At 36.4% G+C, this 21,301-nt stretch overlaps 1 protein-coding gene across 1 annotated transcript; it reads left to right on the forward strand.

Moving 5' to 3' along the window:
• The first annotated feature begins 10,610 nt into the window (after nt 1-10,610).
• Etaa1 (Ewing tumor-associated antigen 1) lies at nt 10,611-20,864 on the forward strand. Its single transcript, XM_013022461.1, has 7 exons — nt 10,611-11,111; nt 11,324-11,446; nt 11,842-11,970; nt 12,224-12,300; nt 16,124-16,236; nt 16,486-18,431; nt 19,621-20,864. The coding sequence occupies exons 1-7, from the start codon at nt 10,727-10,729 to the stop codon at nt 19,725-19,727; spliced, it is 2,880 nt and encodes a 959-aa protein (XP_012877915.1). The 5' UTR covers nt 10,611-10,726; the 3' UTR covers nt 19,728-20,864.
• Nucleotides 20,865-21,301: the final 437 nt, after the last annotated feature.

Raw genomic sequence — 21,301 nt, forward strand, 5'->3', positions numbered from 1 at the left:
AAATACATATCTAAGGGTTCATTTTCCTGACATCACATTATCTGACCTTTTCCGCTTGACTCATACATATACTAGATATTGCAAATAAGGGAAACCATGGCAAATCATCACTCTTGATTCCTCCTTTTTTTTTTTTTAAATGAGTTGTGGGGCTTGAATTCTGGGCATGGGCCCTGTTTCTGAGCTCTTCATCTCAAAGCTAGGGCTCTACCACTTGAGCCACAGCACCACTTCCGGTTTTCTGAGTGGCTTATTGGAGATCAGAGTCTCACGGACTTTTCTACACAGGCGGGCTTTGAACCCTGATCCTCAGATCTCAGCCCCCTGAGTAGCTAGGATTACAGTCATGAGCCACCAGTGGCCTGCCATGATTCCTCCTTCATAGAGAACTGGAAGGAGAGTAACTCTGGGATGGGTGTTATGGAGGCCAAATTGGGGAACTGGCTGTGTTTGCCTTGGTAGTGCCATCACTGAGTGAGTAGAACTGAGGATTCCAAGGGAGACTGCAGTGACAGGTATGGGAACTGAGAGGCATGGGTTAACTATACACTCTTTCTGAGTATGGGTGGGGCCATGTGCCTGTGGAGTCCTGTTACCCCATTTTCTACTATGCTCCAGCAAGACTCCTTCATCTTATTCATGGTTATATCCCTGGGCAGAGCCAGAGCCCGGCAGAAAACAGATAAGGCTATAATGCAATTACTGTCCTTTAATAAATCTAATAAAAAGAGATTGTGACAAATATAGAGGTGATATTCATGTGTGTATTCTACGCTCAATTCTATGCTAATAAATTTGACAATCTCAATGACAAGGAAGAAATTGAAAATCTATAAAGAAAATTTTAAGTTATCACAAAATAACTTCCCCCAAAAGACTACAGAATCAGATAATAGGTAACTAGATTCATATTATGGATAAAATATTTCAATCTTTGGAACCTCCATAACTTCCACACAGCACAAACTATTCTACGATATAACAAAAGAAGGAAATCTTCCATGTGTACTAAGTATTAGTCTAGGGAATAAGAATCTTAGAGTTTCCTAAATTTGATGTCCTTTTTCCAAACCCAGTTCTCTCATAGATAAAAAAGAGAATAAAGTACAAATTTAATCCAATCGTTACGAAATTTAAATGGGGTAATATGTGTAAATCTCATTCTAGTAGAGTTCCAGAGACCCACAATATATACACAGCAAGATTATTTTTTAAGCTAGAATAATAATGATATTTTCAAAGTTGTTAAATATGCCAGAAGCCAGTGGCTGACACCTGTAATCCTGGCTACTCAGTGGGGTTAAATCTGAAGATTGTGATTTGAAGCTAGCCTGGGCAGAAAAGTTCACATACTTTTAATTCCAATAATCTGCAAAATGTCAGACTGGAGGCATTATTCACATAGTAGAGTGACAGCTGAGAAAGTGAGCTGAATATTAGTCCCTGTTTCAAAACTTTCTACCAGAAAAATAAACTGTTAAATGTAACTCTGAAATTGATTATGTATCATTTTAACAAAAATGACATAAAATCTAGAAAACATATGCGATCAAATTCAATACTCTATAAAAAGGCATATATGCAATGACAATTTAGTATTAGCACCTCTGCCAGTGCAATGTGTCCAGTCATATCAGTCACCAAGTCAAGAAAATCATGCCATATTTAAAGTATCTTGCTCCTAATATTCACTTGTTAGTGGGCAGGGGAATAAGATATCCCCTTCTATTGTCAGAGGAAAATACAGAACTGGAAAACAGTTAAAGCAAACAATAAAAAATATGTTTTGTCAACATTTACAATATTATAAAAGGGACCTCAATATAAAACTCAACACAATTCTACAAACAACATAGTTGAGCGAATTTATAATAGTGGATAGGAAATTTCTAAGAGAAATATCAATGGTAAGGAAGAAAAAGAAATTTTGGTGGTTTGTTTTTATGTCCCTGAGTTATTCTCAGATCATATAAAAACATGAGGAAGAAAAACAAGTTGCAAAATAGGAACACCAATGCATTTAACAGTCTAAAGTTTTAGAAGACAAACACATTCAAATTTAAAATGCAAGTGACACACTTAAACTTTTTTTGATAAAATACAACAAAAGATTGATATTTCCCCATACAAATCCTAGTAATAAAAAAGTTTCAATAACAAATAAAAATGCTCATAACATAATAGGGTATCAGATAAAAACTAGTTCCACATTAAGATATACTATGTATATCTACACAAATGAGTATACATAAGATGTACTCTGTATATTAGTCTATGTATCTGCGTGCCTAACTCATGAATAATATATATAGGCATATCCATCAGCCATATACAAAGGTAAATATTCCAATATAAACAAGAGTTATCTCTGAATTACGATATTTGACTAAATCTCTTTTTCATGACTTCCAACTTTTCTATAATGAATACAGATTATGCTTAAAATGATAAAAATATACAAACTATTCTATGTCATATCAAAGGGAAAAGGCACTTTCCTCTCCTTTTTCACACTCAATATGTAACACTTCTATAATCAGATATATAGAGTTTTCTCTCTACACACCAAGCAAAGCAGACACCAACGAGGCATCCTATAATTCAACTTAGCTCTAACACTGTCCAACTGAACACAGCATCAGATCCCATCGTTGAAGGGATTAGACCCACAAGATTACTTCCAACTTTGAACCCCAATGGCAAGCCTCAAGTTGTGATTTGGGCTTCAGGCCAACCAACTATAATCAGTGCCCATGCTTTTCTCCTTGGATCTGATAATTTGCTAGACTATCTTAATAGAACTCCCCTTATTTATACTTGCTAGTTTATTATAAAGAAGATTACAAAGGGTACAGACGAATAGGAAGATGAGGAGATGGTCGGACAAATACAGAGGAGAGCTCAGAGTCTCCTTGCATTGTCTGGTGTTGCACTTGCTCAGCTCCCAATGTTCAGCTACCAGCGCACATAAAAGCTTATTATTCAAGAATGTTTGTTTTTCATGTTGTTTTGTTTTGGTTGTTATGTTGTTTTGTAGTGCTCAGGATGTACCCTTAGGTCACTTGTGCTTCCAACCAAAGTGAATTTTAACATTATTCTTCTACTCACAAAGAGAAGTGAATAACCTAAATATCTTCCACTTTGCTACAGTGGTTTCCAGGAGAATGTCTTGGAAATTAATTATCTGCCTAAACCCTAACTAACCTATTAGAACACTACGGACCTTAACAGAAGCTGTCATGGTTTAGCATAAATAGCAGCAAAAGGCAATGTCCATGAACCAGGTCCATGACAAGCTTTTGATAAATAATCATGAGAAATCAGAATAAGATTGTCTTATTACAACATATATATAGATATACATACGTATATGTTGTATATGTATATCTATATATATGTTCTATATGTATATATATATAAATATATATTTGTATATAATATTTGTATGATTATATAGAAATATATTTATATAATATTTATATGTGTATTTATAAATATATATTTATACATTATATATATTTATATATATAAAGAAGCCAGAAGATAGAGGCTGCAACATACACACACACACACACACACACACACACAAAGAAGCCAGAAGATAAGAGGCTGCAGATTCAACTCAGTAGTACAGCACATGCCTAGCAAAAGCAAGGTGTAGGTTCAATCCCCAGCACTACCAAAGTCTATAAATAAATAAGCTAGATTCTGGTCAAGTAGGGACAAGTAGAATAATAATTTTAATTTGCTGATTATTTATTCTGTGTCAGGCACTATGCTAAATTCTATGCATACATAATCTCTTTAACCCTTAAAATACACCAGGGTAATTAAGGAATATTATTCACACTTATATTAAGATAAATGAGACACAAGAGCAATTAGGAAATTTGTCCTAGATCACACAAACAATTAATAAACTAGTATTTGAATTGCCTATGTACCTCTAAAGCCAATGCCTTGTTCTAGTACCTTCTTCTCAAGTCTAGAGATTCAGAATCATTGAGACCTTATTGAGAAAACCTGGGAAATGCCTCATTCTTTCTTTATAGTTCCTCAATGGTCCATTAACTAAATGCTTGTGCTATCCACCTGTTTTCTAGCTGATGATTAGCAGCATCCCATTCAGAATTAGCATTCTAGTTTGAGTATTACTCATAGAATCTCTCTATATACAAGAATTTGTTCTGTGTGCAAGCAGAAACTGAGGAAAGCCATGTCTCTATCTTGACTCTAACAGAAGAAACACAGCAGCAATACAAAAACCAACTATTTTTCTCACCCCCATTGAAACTGACCAAAAATTCCAGTGATAAGAATGTGAGATCATGTCCTTTAAGCTTTCAATTATCTTCTCTGATTTCCAATGTCTAATCATTATCTTGAATAAATAATTTCAGTGGACCTGATCTCCTGAAAGTTTGAGAGCATGTCAAAACAAATGTCTTCGTGCCATCCTTGGAAATTACTATATTTCACTCTGAAGAAACTCAGCAGAGGGGCATCCCTCAAAATGATCATTAAAGAGAAAAAAAACTCTGCCCAATTTGTAGTGAACTTATAAGATTCCTATCATTGTGACAAAGTATGTGATATAATCAGCGCAACAGAAGAAATATTAGGTTTTTCTCACAGTGTTAGAGTTGGCTGATTTCAACCAGTATTTTGTTGCATCTTAGACTATAGTAAGGCATATCAAGAAAGGAGTTTAGGGAAGAGGAAGACATTTCATCTTGGCCAGTAAGTAAAACAGAAAGAAGTTGTGTTCCAAATATCGGTACTTCCCAGAAGACAAAACATCATGGTATGGAGCACTAATAGAGCAAATGTGTTTACTTCATGGCAGCCAGAAAACAGAGTGCAACGGATATAGAGTCCCAATATTCTCCTTCAGGGAACTTCCAATGGTCCTCCTAAATCTTCTACCACCTCTCAATTGCACCAAACTCAGAACAAAGCCTTAGAAAAAAGGGAAGATTACTAAAATTAATACAAAGTAGAGGACATAGAAGTAAAATAAAAATTGGAAAATTTAAAAGTAACATGACATTTTAAAACAAAGAAAAAAAGAATTTTAATTATTTGTAAATTAGCAATTAACTATTAGAGTATATGTAGATTCAGGAACTCTTCTTGCCAGACACCAGTGGCTCATGCCTGTAACTGTAGCTACTCAGGACGCTGAGATCTGAGGATCGCCATTCAAAGCCAGCCCGGGCAAGAGAGTCCATGAGACTGTTATCTCCAATTAACCACCAGAAAACTGGAAGTGGCACTGTGGCTCAAAGTGGTAGAGCACTGGCCTTGAGCTGAAGAGCTCAGGGACAGTGCTCAGGCCCCGAGCAAGCCCCACAACTGACCAAAAAAAAAGGCTCTCTTTTTGTGAATGACTTAAGTAAAACCTAAGCCTACTGAAAACAAAAATCTAATTGTAAATCATGAATATTATATAATTTCCTTTTCTGTAAGAAAGAGGTCTTAAGAAAATCATTCATAAATAGACAAATTGCCACAAGTTTAAACTTTGGTCTGTGCAGTGTCAATTAATTCATATGTCAAACATAGGTCAATTATTTTAATACCAGCAACAGAAAAAAAATCTTTGGATACAAAAGAGAATTTTTTGGTCTTTCTAACAGGAATACTATTTTTTTTCTTCCTTTAAAATAAACTTATTACAGATTTTCTTATATAGCTGACTTATACACCAAAAAAACCAACACAAAATCCACAAAGGATCAGCTTAAATAGCAAACACATTTTTCTTCCTAACATTGCCTAAAGCAATAACACAGGTCAGAACATGACATGTGTGTGTATATGTGTGTGTACTACACACATGAATGCACATGTGCACTCATGTATTTATGAACAACTCACGTTACCTCCTTTTTCTTGGAGGATTTTGCTTTTGTAGAAATTAAATACAATCCGAGAACTAATTCTGCTAGACATATGTACTAAACACAAGAAATGGTTGATATTAGCTTGAAATCTTACAAACACTTAGCAATTGCAGAGTAATAATGAGCCAGGTATTGTGTCATGTGCCTATAGTCCCAGTTCTAAAGTTGGGGTTGGGAAGAAGAGATTGAAGGATGAAAGGTTGAGGTCAGCCTAGGCTAAAGTAAGTGAGAGCTTATCTCAAAAACTAGCCAGGTTGCCCCTGTAATTGTAACCCCTCTGTATGGTATTTTCACAATATTAAAAAAAGAAAGCCAGGCATGGAGTGCAAGCTTATAATTCTAGTTATAAGAGAAATGAAAATAGGAGAATTGAAGCTCAAGGATGATCCAGGAAGAAGTATGAGACTCTATCTGAAAAGTAAACTAAACCCAAAATAACTTGGGTACCTTAAGTAGTGAGATGCTTACTTAGTCAGCACAAAGCTTACGATCGCCAATACAATACAATGGCTGTCACACATACGCAAAATGAAAAAAGCCGGAAGTGGTGCTGTGGCTCAAGTGGTAGAGCGCTAGCCTTGAGCTGAAGGGCTGAGGGACAGCGCCCAGGCCCAGAGTTCAGGCCCCACAACAGGACCCAAAAAAAAAAAAAAAAAGAATTCAGCATACAACACCAACCCTGCTAACTACACACATGGAGGTCACAATGTTATCAGGGAAGCAAGGTCGGCATAGCTCCAGTAATTAGTGAACAATGTAGGACTAAATGTGCTGTTATATAAAACAAAGTACAAGTAAGGTAGAAGTTCAGAAGAAAAGAGACATTAATCATTGTGGGCCAAAATTACTAGAGGAACTGCAGAGGCTCACCTGTTAACTTTTGCACAGTCATAAATAGCCTTGGATCTTGTTATTATACAATTTGTGAATCAGTGGTTCAGGGACAGACCTGAGGCCATTCCCAAGTGATGCCCAAGTTCTTTTGCTGCACACCACACTTTGAACAGTGAAGATAAGATCAGGGGAAGGGTTTAAACACAAAAAGTAGCAGGCAAAGAGACACACCTATTCGTGCACTTAGAAGCCATGTGAACAGAATTAGAAAAAGTAGTTCCATGGTAAAATAAATACACCTACACTTTCCATGAGTTTCTTGCCAAGAGATGACAAGTCTCCAGATCCTGCTTTCTCTAACATTGTCACCTGGATTATTAATGCTACACTAGACCAAAAGAGTCCTTTTATATCCATGTGAAATACACCAATCATTTTTTTTCCAGCAGACTGCAAGATAGGAAAAGCTCTGTTGAAATGAAAATTTTCTTATGTTGGGAACTGAATTAAAATGAGTAATGTTCATTTTCTAATAAGGGCTTTGCAATCTAGTTGACTTCTTTTCTATTTATTATTTTACAAATTGCTCCAAAAATTATTTAAAACTTTAATATGTTTTAAATTCTGGTATGTCATTCCTAAACAATCAAAGGACATTTTCAGCTCTGGCCACAATATCCTGGTTAAATAACCACTCTCTACAGAACTATTCACATCTGGGACATTTCAGGCATTCCTAGACAAGCATTTAGCTTGGCTAACCTAAGTACTATTAAGAGTTGTAAAATTTTTTAAGATTTTACTTTTACTTCAAAATAAAGAAATTTATAATTGTCTGAGGCAGTGTTTGAAAGTGTTTTTAGTTAAACTTATGGTGACAGAGTGAAAGATTGGATCCTGCTGCTTGAAGAAGAGTCAAGGACAAACTTTAAAATCAATCCATCTTCCTGGTATTCATAAAAGAAAAAACACACACAGATGATTGTGAAATTCTATTATGGCCAGGAGAAAGAAAGTTATTAACCCTGGATGAGATATTTTGGGGTGGCTCGTGGTTTTCGACTTTTTTTTTCTCTTCCTACAAGGTTTCACATAGGCAGTAACGGAAACAGCTTTTTCAAATTGCCTTTATGAAACTCACAGTCATTATTTCCGGATAGACATAGGCAGATGGGATTTTTGGTTCCGGAAATGATCAATGAGGAGGTTGAGCTCACTGCTAAGCAGTGCCTGCAAGAAGTTTAATATTCAGAAATCAGTCCTGTTCTAAAACTGGTAACCTGCTCCGCTCCAGTCTTCCTCGTGAACATCACAGGATAAACTACTGGGCTGAATTCTTGGCAGGTGCCCCTTTATGGTGAGGATCTGCCTTTTCAAGCAACAAGATAATTTCTCCACTCCAGTAACTTGCCCCAGGCTTTATCTTTAACATTTACACCTTGGCTTCATTTCTTAAGTCTAAAATCTACACTGTAGGACTCTCTTAAGACTAGATCTAAGCTCAACAACTGAACTGAAACAAGACTGATCCAGTTGGAGGCCAGCAAAAAGGGAAGTAAATAGGTTGGCCTAGAAGGTAGAGAACTGAAGAAACAAAATAAAGGTTGAATTGGAATCCAGAAACATAAGCTACAAAAAACTTCTTATTTCATATAAGAAATATAAATATAATACATAGGTCAGCTAGTAAATAGAAAAAGATTTCATATGCCAGCAGTGCCTACTCTATAAATTGTGTAACATTCAAAAGTGTCACTAAAATATTTTCACTTGACTCCATCTTAGGATTCTATTACATTCTATTTTGACATTTATGAAGTATTATTCCTATAATTTGTCATTAATAAAACCTTCTTAAGTCGTTCATAATTAGGTGTGGTGTTCTAAGTTCACAACAACCATAATGCCAAAGAGTGGCAAACAACATTTAAAAACAAAGTTTTATGTAGCTGACATTTCTCTACCTAAATTCATGACTCTAACAACAAAACACCCAAGTGCTAGTTGTTCATGTCTGTTATCCTAGCTACTCAGGAGTCTGAGATCTGAGGATCATAGTTCAAAGCCAGTTTGTGCAGAAAAGTCTGTCAGATTCTTTTGTTGTTGTTCTGGTCGGTTGTGGAGCTTGAACTCTGGACCTGGGCGCTGTCCTTGAGCTCTTCAGCTCAAGGCTAGCACTCTACCACTTGAGCCACAACATCATTTCTGGGTTTCTGGTGGTTAATTGGAGATAAGAATCTCACCGACGTTCCTGCCAGGGCTGGCTTTGAACCTTGATCCTCAGATCTCAGCCTCCTGAGTAGCTAGGATTACAGGTGTGAGTCACAAGCACCCAGCTATGTGAGACTCATCTTCAATTAACTACCAAGAAGCTGCAAGTGCGGATATGGCTCAAGTAGTAGAGTGGAAAAGCTAAGAGACAACCCAGGCTCCAAGTGTCAATACTGGCACAAAAAATTTTAAAAGAAGGAAAAGGAGAAGAAGGAAGAAGGAAGGAGAAAAAAGAAGGAAGGAGGAGGAGGAGGAGGAGAGTCACACCTCTACTTCTGGACTTTTTTTTCTGATGAATTGGACATTTCAACATTTCTGTCTGTCTGGCATGGAACCATGATCCTCAAATCTTAGCCCCCTGAGTAGCTATGATTACAGGTGTGAACTACTGGCACCCAACTTAGTTTTTAATTTTTTTAGTAAAAAGAATACAGACTTACTAATATTATCTAGCCCAAGGAAAGGAAGTATACTCAAAGCATACATAATGAAGCAGAAAAGTCAAGGGCTGGCATTACAACAGAGCCATCTGCAGACACTGTAACTGAATGGTTGGTTGCTTGGGTTTCAAGGCACTCAGCATCAACACATGTTGATTCCAATGGTCTGCAATCTATCTGCCTAATTCTACAAAATTCTTTGTTTGGGATTCAGCATGTTCATCATTGTTTCTAGCCCTTCCTGGTTTTGCACACACGGCAAATTCTTAGTTCCTATCTTCAAGGGAGAAGAGGATTTGGCTCCTAAAGTTAAGTGCCCACTTCCAATCCAATCATTTCTTCCTGAGCAAGATCACCCATCTGTACTCCATTACTAGACAGCGATAAAGCAGTTATTCTGTTGACATTTAGGATGGATACTAGTAAGACTTTTGGAAAAAAAAAATTCTCTCCCAGTTCTGTACCTTGTGGGAGTTGGAACTCTGTAAACAAAATGCAAATATGATCATATATTTTGTTGTGGTGTTTGCTTGACACAGCCATTCATCCAATAGTCAGTACCATTGTAATATAAGGAGGCCATGGCTTGAAGAGAAGATCCTTAGTCACTCCCTATATTTAATTTTTGCAATTATCACCTTCAAGTTCAGTAATTATTTATTCATGTAATATACTTGTCTTAGTTGGGCTCATGAAAAAGTTTTTAGCCATATTTATCTCATGCTATTGTAAAACACAACCGAGAGGGGAATGTTGACTCTGTATCCATTAATTTGTTGTGATATTTACATGCATAAACCATAGCACCTACAAAGAATTGCTTTGTTCCCCTTCTAAGGCATACCTGGTATTGCCTCAACAAATCCCCCAAGTCCACAAGATCGGAATGAAAGGAATATGTGACTTCAGTTGCAAATTCAGTAAAGATCCGCTATTGTGTAGGGTCCCTTTCTCCTGACGTGACCTTGGCCGGGGCGGCGGGGGGTCACGGGGGGGGCGGCCACCCCCGCCACTCCCACACATCTTTCTAACCCTAGTGACTCCACACCCCCTAGGCAGTCAGGTCCCGGGGGCGGAAGGGAGCCCGCCCAGGCCCCGTCGGCCCCGCCTCTCCTCCGGAAGCAGCCAATCAGCAGCAGGCTCTTGCGCGCGCGTCCTAACCGGCCAAGATGGCGGCGTCCGTTGGCGCCTAGTCCCGTCTGTACTGTTGCTACTTCATTTCTGCTATTGCAAAAATATGATCCGAACGGCCGGTGGAGGGTGGACATCGGAAGGATGAGTCGGCGGCGGAAATATGGGGACAGCCCCTCCCTCAAGAACACGCCTCGCCCGACGGTGGCGGCCGAAGACGGCAGCTGGGTGGCCGAGCCCCGGCGGCGGCGCCTGCGATCGTCCCGGGGCTCGGCGCTCAGCCCGGCGGGAGCGGCGCCGCCCGGGTGTGCGGTGGCCGAGGGTGAGGCGAGGGCCGCGGGTGCCCGGGCCCGGCGCGGCCGCCCCACAGCACGGCCGTGCCCCGCCGAGTCGGGGGGCGGCGGGAGCTGCGCGACCCCGGGTCCCAGCGTGACCCCCCTGCGGCCCCCACGGCCTCGGCGTGACCCCACGCCGCCGCCCCCCATTGTGAGCACGGCGGGGCCTGGCTTCCGCTCGTGGCTACCGGGGGGTGACTTGCGTGGGGGAGCGCGGGGGGTTCGGGGCGGCGGACCCCCCCCACCGGTGACCCCCCCCTCACCGGCGGACCCCCCCCACCGGTGACCCCCCCACCGGTGACCCCCCCACACACACCCGACGGTGGCCCGGGGCTCCGTGGTTCCCGTTGGCTTCTCGTGCCCCGGCCTGCTGCGGAATGGGGCTGGGGTGAAGCTGGGACTTGAGTCTTCTCGGCATGGTCCCGCCCCGTCCCGAGAAACCGGAAGTGCCGGGGTGTCCCCTTCTCAGAGTGGGGTCGCTTAGGGCCCTTTTCATCCTCCGGGGTGTGTGGTGGTCCACTTAAATGCAGTAAGAACAGAACTCGGGGGCGGGGGGCGGGGAGGGCAAGCCTTTGCCTAGCGTGTGGCTCTGGTGACATGCCTTTAATCTACACCCATAAAGGGAACTTGGGTTTGCTCAAGTACGTGTGTGTATACACCCACACAGACACACCTGCATATCCATGTGTATCTATACATTTAAAATGATTCTAGACAAAAACTAAAACAGGAAAAGGATCACGAATTTACAGTGTTAAAGGTTAAGGCAGATTTTAAGGTAAAATAACTGTTGTTAATTTTCTTGAGGAGTAAACGTTGGCCTATAAGAGGTAATCTAGTTTAAGCTCTTAGGTGACTAACGTTAGAGTATTATATAGTCATGTTTTAAAATGCAGTAATTGTTATTTTAATCATTTTATATAGAAAGATATGAAACGCCAGGGAGAGTGCTGAAAGTGGATATATTACCTTGTACCTTCAATTCTCCAACGGATCCAGATGGACAGAACGATATCTTTTGGGATCAGAATTCTCCATTGACAAAACAGTTAGGTAATTTGTTATCCATAGTTTTATGTGCATACATTTTTGATACCTGATTAAGATTTAACTGTAAGATTTCAGATGAGTAACTTCAGCAACTTTTATACAGAATACTTTTTGGCTGTTATTTTATCTCTGATAATGCATGCGATGTCAGTGCATAGTTATATGAGTTCCACTAATTAAAATCATTTTCTAAAAAGTGACATAATTTAAATTTGGGGGGCTCTGGAATTTATAGAAATGTATTTTGTTTCTTTAGGCAAAGGAAGAAGAAAACAGATTTACATCACAGATACTGATGAGATATCACATATTGTTAATCGTATTGCTCCTCAGGTAAATGTCACTAGTTTTATAGTTTATTTTAAAACAGTAAAAAAAAAAGTTGTGTGAACTACTTGTCTGTTCATTTATATAAAAAATATGTTTTGCTTTGAATAATTCTCTTTTTCAAATACAGGGCAACAAAGCTGACTTACCTTTTCTGTTTCTGAAGAGCATGTTTTGAGAAAAGGGACTTTATATAAAACTGGCACTTGCATAATCCCTCAATACCCATGTGCAATTGGTTCTAGAACCCCCATGGATATTAAAACCTGAAGATACTGAAACACCCTATGTGAAACTGTAGTTTTTGTATGTAACCTATGTATATCCTCCCATACTCTTTATTATTTTGCAGCTTTGGGAATCAAACCCAGGGTATCAAACATGCTAAGTCAAGAGCTCTACCATTAAGCTGTATATCCTAGCCCTGCCCATATGCTTGAAGACAGCTTTATATTGCTTATACATGATACAACGTAAATAGTTACTATGTTGTACTGTTTAGAGAATACTAACCAGGAAAGTTTGTATATGTTGTGTGCAGATTTGAAGGATTCTGAGTATTTTCAGTCTGTGGTAGGTTGAATCCTTGGATATGGAACATGCAGATACAGAGTATCAGATTCATGTATTTTCCTACGTTTTAGATTTTTTTTTTACAGTAGTGATTTTTGATAGAGCTTAAAGCTTATTTTTGTCTTTAATGTTATACATGTAAGCATTATTAACATGGTATTTTTGTTATTAATAACAGTAACAATACTTTGGTCATGCTTTTGTTATTAGTGTGTACTTACTATGTATAGTACAACATTTCCTTATTGAAAATTCTCTTCTTAATACTCCCTAACTTACAGAATCACCAAGAAATGCATTAAATTGGAAAAAGCCCTAAATATAGACATTGTCTTCATAGCTTCTTCTGTTGAGAGACTCTAGGCAAATCACGTAACTCTTAAACCTCAGTTCATTCAGCCATAAACTTATTACCTCATTGTTTTCATTGTATTATTATATAGATTAAAAATATAATGTAAGATTATAACAGTTTATTTGCTGTAATACAACCATCTTCAAAACATTTTTTTCATTTCATTTCTCATTTTTTATTTCATTTCTTGAATTTAAGATAGCAGTATAAGTTTGTCATTTAATACAAAGGAATCTAGTAACTAATATTTATCATACAAAGCCTGTTATTCTTACAAAGCATGAAACTGTGCTGAGCTTTTCTTTCTTTTTTTTCTTTTTTTCTTATTTAGAAATACATCTGAAATACATCTAAAAATACAGTACATCTGATTTTTGCTTAAGTGTCTTCTCTGAAGAAATTGTGGCGATTTCCTTTACATGTTCTTAGGATAATTACTATCTGGTGACCATAAACAGGATGGCACTGGTTATGAGAAATTACAATATCCAGTAGAGAAGACAGGAATGAAATGTTTCTTAGCTATAAAATATTCAAGAATTACAACTTGCACAGCCAAAACAACTCTCATGCTGCTAGCTTTACATCCCATTCTTGACATGTCATAAACATTCATTTTATGTACATTTCATTAGTTAAGTAGCATTTGTGATATACTACTTACTCTGTAAGTTAACAGTAGATCTTCATTAATTGTGGGTTTCATATGAAAGAAGCATAATAAAATGTGTTTGGGCAGGCCAACCTAAATAGTGATAAAAAAAAAAAAGAAAAGGTAGATAGTTAAGTAAATTGTTAGATCCTTTACCTACAAAGAATAGCTCACATGAAGAAATGGCAACAGTATGGCAACAGTCATGACTTCTGTACAATGGCAACAGTCATGACTTCTGAACAATTTTAAAAGGAAAAAAAATGAAATTAGTTGTTTGTAAATAGTACCTTCAGCTGAGCACTTTTGCATCATGTAACTCTTTGGCAGTATTACAGCTTTTATGTATTTGTTATTTGGTGGTACTGAGTTTTTAAACTCAGCCTCATACTTGCTAGGCATGCCTCTCTATTAGCCACTCTGTTACTCTGTTTCTACTTGCATTAGCTACCTTTTTTTTTTTTTTTTTTGTCGGTTGTGGGGCTCAAACTCTGGGCCTGGGCGCTGTCCCTGCGCTCTTTAGCTCAAGGCGAGGCGAGCGCTCGGCAAGGCGAGCGCTCTACCTCTTGAGCCACAGCACCACTTCTGGTTTTCTAGTGGTTTATTGGAGATCAGAGTCTCACGGACTTTTCTGCTCAGGCTGGCTTTGAACCGCCATCCTCAGATCTCAGCCTCCTGAGTAGCTACTGGCACCTGGCTATATTGGCTATATAGAGTCTTGGTTTTTCTTGAATTTTTGTCTGTTTTTAATGCTCTTGCTGACCAAGACCATGATCTTCCCATTTGTGCTTCCTGGAATAACAAGGTCTCACCACCACACTTACCAGTAATACTTTTCCTGTATCTGGGATGACAAGCCTAGGCCTTTATGCTTAGACATTGCTTGAAATAGAGTCCTTTTTATTTATTTATTTATTTTGCCTGAGGTAGCTTTGAACATGAATTCTCTAGATCTTTGCCTCTTAAGTAGCTCATGCCTGTAGGCATGAGCCTTTAGTGCCCAGGCCTACAAGCTTTTTGGAAAGTTTGTCATGTTCTCACAATGACAAATATTTGTGTTGTTTATTTTTAGGTAAGTGCTATCTTTAAATCCTTATTCAGTTCCCCCTTCAAAGATGGGATTTAAAAAAAAATCTGTACATCTATTTTAGATAGTCATTACCACTGCAGTAACAATTTTATGGATTGTTACTTTTTTTTAGAAGATATATATCTCTTTTCTCCCCACATAGTATATACTTCAGATGAACTGAAATAAATATGTTTAGATAGTTTAAACAGCACCTAGATTGTAGTTTGAAATCAATCTGTTATGTAGTTACTGATAAATTTAAATTAAAACACAAGCCATATACAAAAATACATAGGACTCGTGTCATAATTTAATTTTCTGAAATTGAATGGATTTAAAATTACTTAAAAGTGAAAAGACTCCATTCAATAGTTAATGTTTTCTTTAATTCCAGATTGTTGTTGAAACACAAAATACTGAGTCCAAAATAGAAATTACTGATTTTATTGAATATATTGAGAAACCAAAGTCAAGTATTTTCAAGTGAAAATTAAGGAAACAGCTTGTTGATTCATAGAGGATTTTGAAGTATCGAATTAATAGGGTTCTTTTCACCATGTAGTAGATAAATACAAAAAGACATTTTCTTTGTGTCCAGCATAGTATTAGAGGTGTTCTTAAACTTTATTGTGACAATTGAAGAAAGTAATTTTTCTTTAGTAAATTCCTCCATACACAAATAGTATTAGATACACATTTCATGAGTAATTTATTATTATTTTTTTCTTGCAGTCCTGAAATTGAACTGTGGGTCTAGGCTCTATCCCTTAGCTTCTTTTTGCTCAAGGCTAGTGCTTTACCACTTAACCCACAGAGCCACTTGTTTATTTCTGAGTAGTTTATTGGATGTAAGAGTCTCATGGACTTTCCTGCCCTGGCTGGCTTCTAACTGTAATCCTCATATCTCAGCCTCCTGAGTAGCTAGGATTATAGGTGTGAACCACTGGCACTGGGGTGAATAATTTAGTTTTAAAACCTTCATTTTGAATATTTTGTATTGCCTGAAACTTAAATGGCTCGCATAACCACTTATCAGTGTTTTTTAGTCTCTCATTGGTTTTTAGTATATTGACTAGCATCATCAGAATTTATTGCTTTAGAAAAATAATTCACAGTAGGTTTTAATTTTCTTATTTTGCTTTTGAATCCTGGTGCTTTTTTCTTCTCTCTTCCAAAGGATGAAAAACCAATAACAGACTCCATGCTGGGTGTGTGGATTGGTGAAACTGCTATTCCTTGTACTCCTTGTGTAGCAAAAGAAAAATCAAGAGGAAAAAGCAGCTGCACAAAGTGAGTTTAGACCTTTCACTTGTTGTGAGTTTCACTAAAGCCAGTAATTTAATAACAATGTTTTGATTTTGTGAATACATCAAAATAGTAAAATTTTCTTGGCTTTGCCATGTGAACTTTTGGAGTTAGAATAATTGTGTTAAAATTTTGGGAGTTCTAACAGGATCAAAATATATTAAATAACAACTGAATATTTATAATTAGTCCTAGAGCATTTCTTAGTTACAATTTTTACATATTGTTTAATAGGTTAAGAACAGAAAATCGAGAAAAAGAACTTATGAAATTAGCCAAACAATTTGACAAAAATATGGAAGAGCTAGATGTGATTCAAGAGCAAAGCAAAAAGAATCATGATTTTATACAGACAGCTTCTGAAATGGAGACTTTATATAAACGTGAAGATCATATAAAGTCATTATGTGGTACAATTCCCAAAGCAGATAATGCTATAATAAAGAAAGCAGTAAATGAAAACATCAGGATACCTGTGGAAAATGATCAAAACAGCAGTCAGAAGCCATTTGACCAAAATGCTGAAGCAGCCTTAAATGCCATTTTTGATGGTTCTACTCAGAAATGTAGTGGGCAGTTGAGCCAAGATATGTCAGAGGCTCTTGTGAACAATAATATTACTTGTGGAAAGCAATGTGCTTCGAGAGAGGAAAAAATTACTAATGAAACGTTGGTCAAAGAAAAACTGCTAAATAAAATCCCAGTATCACTTATTTCTAAGGTAGATGTTCCCAAAATGACAAAATCATATGTGACTCCCTCTTCTGAGGATCCAAAAGTTTCTAATAAATACACTGGTGTGTATTCTGCTAGTGATTTTGAGGATGATTGGGAAAGTTTACTGGGTAATGAACCTTTTGTTATGCAGAATGTTGAGATGCTTGAACTCTTCCCTTCTAAAACTGCCCAGGTTACCGATTCTAAGGGAACTTGTACCTTTATTAGTAAAAATGATAAAACTATGGCAAGAAGGAATATAAATCTGGATGCCAGATTAAAAGATTCAAAATTATTACAAAACCTTCCTTCAAAGACACATAACAGAGAACTAATAGAGTCTGGCAAAAATAGATTTTTACTAAATCCAAACAATCAAGACAAAATTCAAGATTGTGCAGTTGCATCTACTCTGAGCCAAGTAAAAGAACATGGAGCCACTAACTACTCTTCTAATGGACATGCTTCTGAAAAGAAGTCTGCTTTGAACACAAGATACCCTAGTGAACAGAAAAACATTTTTAATCATTCATTTAAAGAACCTATTGATTCTTTTGGCTCTGCAGCTTTGAATAATGAAACTAATATTAGTCACCCAAATCAGACTAATACATCATCAAAGCTGAGTTCTTTCTTTGATGATTGGAATGACCCATCTCTTACCAATGAACTTATTAAAGCATGTCATCAGTTAGAAACTACCTGGGAAGCAGATGATGTGGATGATGATTTGTTATATCAAGCATGTGATGATATTGAAAGATTAAGTCAGCAACAAGAGATAATAAAGGACAACAAGATGTCAGAAAGTATTAAAATCAATAATAGTTCCAGACATGGTGCCAGAAACATGTCTGTTACATCTAAACCAGGCAATCATTTGGTGCAGTCAAAACATTTGGGCAGCATGTCAGTGCAAACCTCTTCAGTGAACAGTTTGCAAATAAATAAATCAATGAAAATGGAGAAAAGGGAAATTTGTGTAAATTCTCCATATTTATTGAATGCTACAAATCTGACTAGGTGCTCTGAGAACTTAAGAAACAATTATGAGATCAATAATCTGTGTGGCTCTTGGAGTAACACTGGTATTCCAATACAAATGAATAATTCCAAATCAGGTCATACCGATAGTTCAACTTGGAATGTGAGTTCAGATCATACAGGGACAGAAATTTCTACTAATAAAAAATGGAATACTAAGCAGCTATCTCATTGGACCATAACAGATGAAGCTTATAATGGCATTAACAAACCTGCAAGATCATCAAAGTTTACATTTACAAAGAAGAAAAACTCTCAGATTCCTTCTCAATTTAATCAAAATTGTATAGCACAAAGTATGTCTGCTACCAAAACTACACAGAGTTTGGAGAAAAGGAGAACTGTCAACTCATTACTTGGAGAGCCTGATTGGCAGCAGACATTGGAACTTTCTGGAACTTTGAAACATTCTCCCAAAGGTATGTATGAATTAATTTTCTTTAGGATGTATGATCTCAGAGATGATTAAACCAGTTTTTCTTGTGTATTTCAACGTAAAAACTATTCTGTGTTGTTTATCTAGAATTCTTAAAGTGATTCTTGCTAAATAATTTGCCATAGTATGCAGGTAATGTCTTATGTTTTTCAAAAAATTACATTAAATTACTTTCCAGCCTTTGCAATGAAGTGTTCTTTAAGTGTTTGTTGAATGATTTATGAGTTATTTCCTGGAAAATTTTATTTTAGATGTGTGTATTGAAGTGTTTGATTTTAATATTGTATGTGTTTATTATCATTTTTAAAACTAATTTTTCTTAACTTCAAAAGGCTATATGAGGATACAATTGAATATGTTCATCTCAGTGTTGATCAGTCACCTTTCCATTATTCTCCATCCTGTTTCCCCTACCACGAGACTCATTTCATATTTCCTATTTCTTTTATCACACACACATACACATGCACACACATATTGAGTATTCTTTCTATATTTGTTCCCTGTTCCCTTTTCACTCATCTAACCTCTGTTACTAGCCCCATTTCAGCTTCTTGATCATTTATTTTGTTAAAATATCTGTTATTTAAAAACTTCAGGAATCTTCAACCTACTTTCAGTGGATAGTCAAACGTAATTTTTAACAAAATGGAATTTCACTTTCATGCTAGTGTTAGGGCTTGAACTCAGGGCCTTGAGTTCTTGCTTAGCTTTTTTGCTCAAGGCTGGCACTTTACCACTTAAGTCATACCTTCACTTCCAACTTTTTGCTGATTAATCATACCTTCACTTCCAACTTTTTGCTGATTAATCTGCAATAAGTATCTCAACTTGATCTGATGAGGCTGGCTTTGAACCTTAGATTTCAGCTTCTCTAGTAGCTAGAATTATAGGTATGAGCTACAAATTCCCAATAAAATTGACTTTTATCATATAAAAAATGTTTATCAAATAGTAACCAATCTATCAGGTTAGGGGATGTGGGTTGACCCTGAAGCGTTTTATCTGTATGTATGTATTTTATCTATATGGATGTATTTGGATTCTCTGATTCAGTACACAAACCAATATGGCAAATCTGGGTAAGAAAAAAGCAAAAGTTATATCACATGTTAAAAATGAGTATATTGACAACAAAATTAATACATGCTTTTATTTTGTTTAATTTTTAGAGGAAGAGGAGAAAAATAGAAAGTATTCTCCTGAAGAAATTCAGAGGAAAAGACAAGAAGCCCTGGGTCGGAGAATGGCCAAGTCACAGGCATCATCTGTAAACTGAGCTCCCACTTAATTTCTTTAATGAAATATTGATTGGAAGACTTTTGTTGATGACTATCTATGATAGGAAATACTTTATTTTTTTCTGGATTTCTCTATGAGAAATGTAATGCTGACTTTATAAAGTTTGGACTTTATTATTTAATAAATCAGTATTTACAATGAAAATGAAAGCTAAATTCCTTGGATATATACGTGAAAGCAATTATATGTAAGTTTTGGAAATTCAGACAAATTAACAATTATGTACTGAGATTATACAGGAGAGAGTTTTTAAAATATGATTTGCAAAGTATCATAAAAAAATAGATAATGTGCTTCATTTTCTGCTTTAATGTTTTTCCCCTATATAAAATCTCAACCAAATTAGGAAAGACTATTTTTATAGTTTTATTTTCAATAACTGTTGCTATTATATTTGTACATTATTGAATTTTAAATTAATATTTTTCTAGGAAATTCTTGGTAAGAACTTAAGTTTATTAGTATGCAAATTTATATTTTCAATTCCTAGTCAGAAGAAGATTAATTTCTAAAATTAATACTGTTTTTGAAAACTGGATTTAGAGAAAATACTGATGTAAAATATCTAGTTTAGAAAAGGAAGATAAAATATAAGATATCTAGTTGAGAAGTAGTGGATTAGCTATATAGTAGAATCATTAACATTTAGACTTAGCAGAAACTTCAGATATTATCTGAACCAATCTCTGAATTGTGTGGGTGAGAACACATTTTGATTTTTTTTCAAAGTAATAGCAGTTAAAGCAGTACTGTATTAGAATAATGTTTCTGAACACCTAGATAATTAAACCATTAGCTTCCATGTATTAATGCATAAAATATTTTGATGGAATATTAATTATTTTATAGAAGAATTATAAAACCACATTAATAGCTATTGAACATTTGCTCACTATTTCTTGCTTTATTTAAAGGATTAGTATTTCCAATATTCAGCATGGGAGTCTCTTTAGTTTTTCTGTAACTGCAATTTTCCTTTTAATTAATTTTCTTCAAACCTTTTTCTTTCTTGCCTATTTAAAATTTGAGGAGCCCATAATAGAAGTCTTAACTAGAGGGCATTAATAAATATGCAGTATTCTTTCTAAATGGCTTAGAGAACTATATGAAACACTATGGATTTTCTTAGACTATGATAATGAGATAGTCTTTGCCTGTTAGGCACGTGCATCATGAAAATTGTATTTTCATATACACAGTAGAAGAACAGATTTAGGTAATATTCTTTTTCTAAGAATGAATAATACAAAACTGAAATAATGCAGATAAGTTTTTGTTTGGAAGAAAAATTGAAATGCCTATAACCTGTGTCTCCTAAAAGTAATCCTTGCTGCTTGGTATGTTAATTTATTCAGAATGGGATCATGATTATCATTTTTCCCAGGATCGTCATTATCACTTGTGGGATTCAAACACAAAGAAACACCAAATTTGTCCTTTCCTCAGAACTCATAAGTGATTTTATGTAACTGTTAATTTCATTGTGTATCTATTTTTTTTTTCTTGTTGGATCTAGGGCTTGAACTTGGCCTCAGCCCCGTCCCTCAGCTC

The sequence above is a fragment of the Dipodomys ordii genome, unplaced genomic scaffold (assembly GCF_000151885.1).
Source record: "Dipodomys ordii isolate 6190 unplaced genomic scaffold, Dord_2.0 Scaffold63, whole genome shotgun sequence".
Classification (NCBI taxonomy): Eukaryota; Metazoa; Chordata; class Mammalia; order Rodentia; family Heteromyidae; genus Dipodomys; species Dipodomys ordii.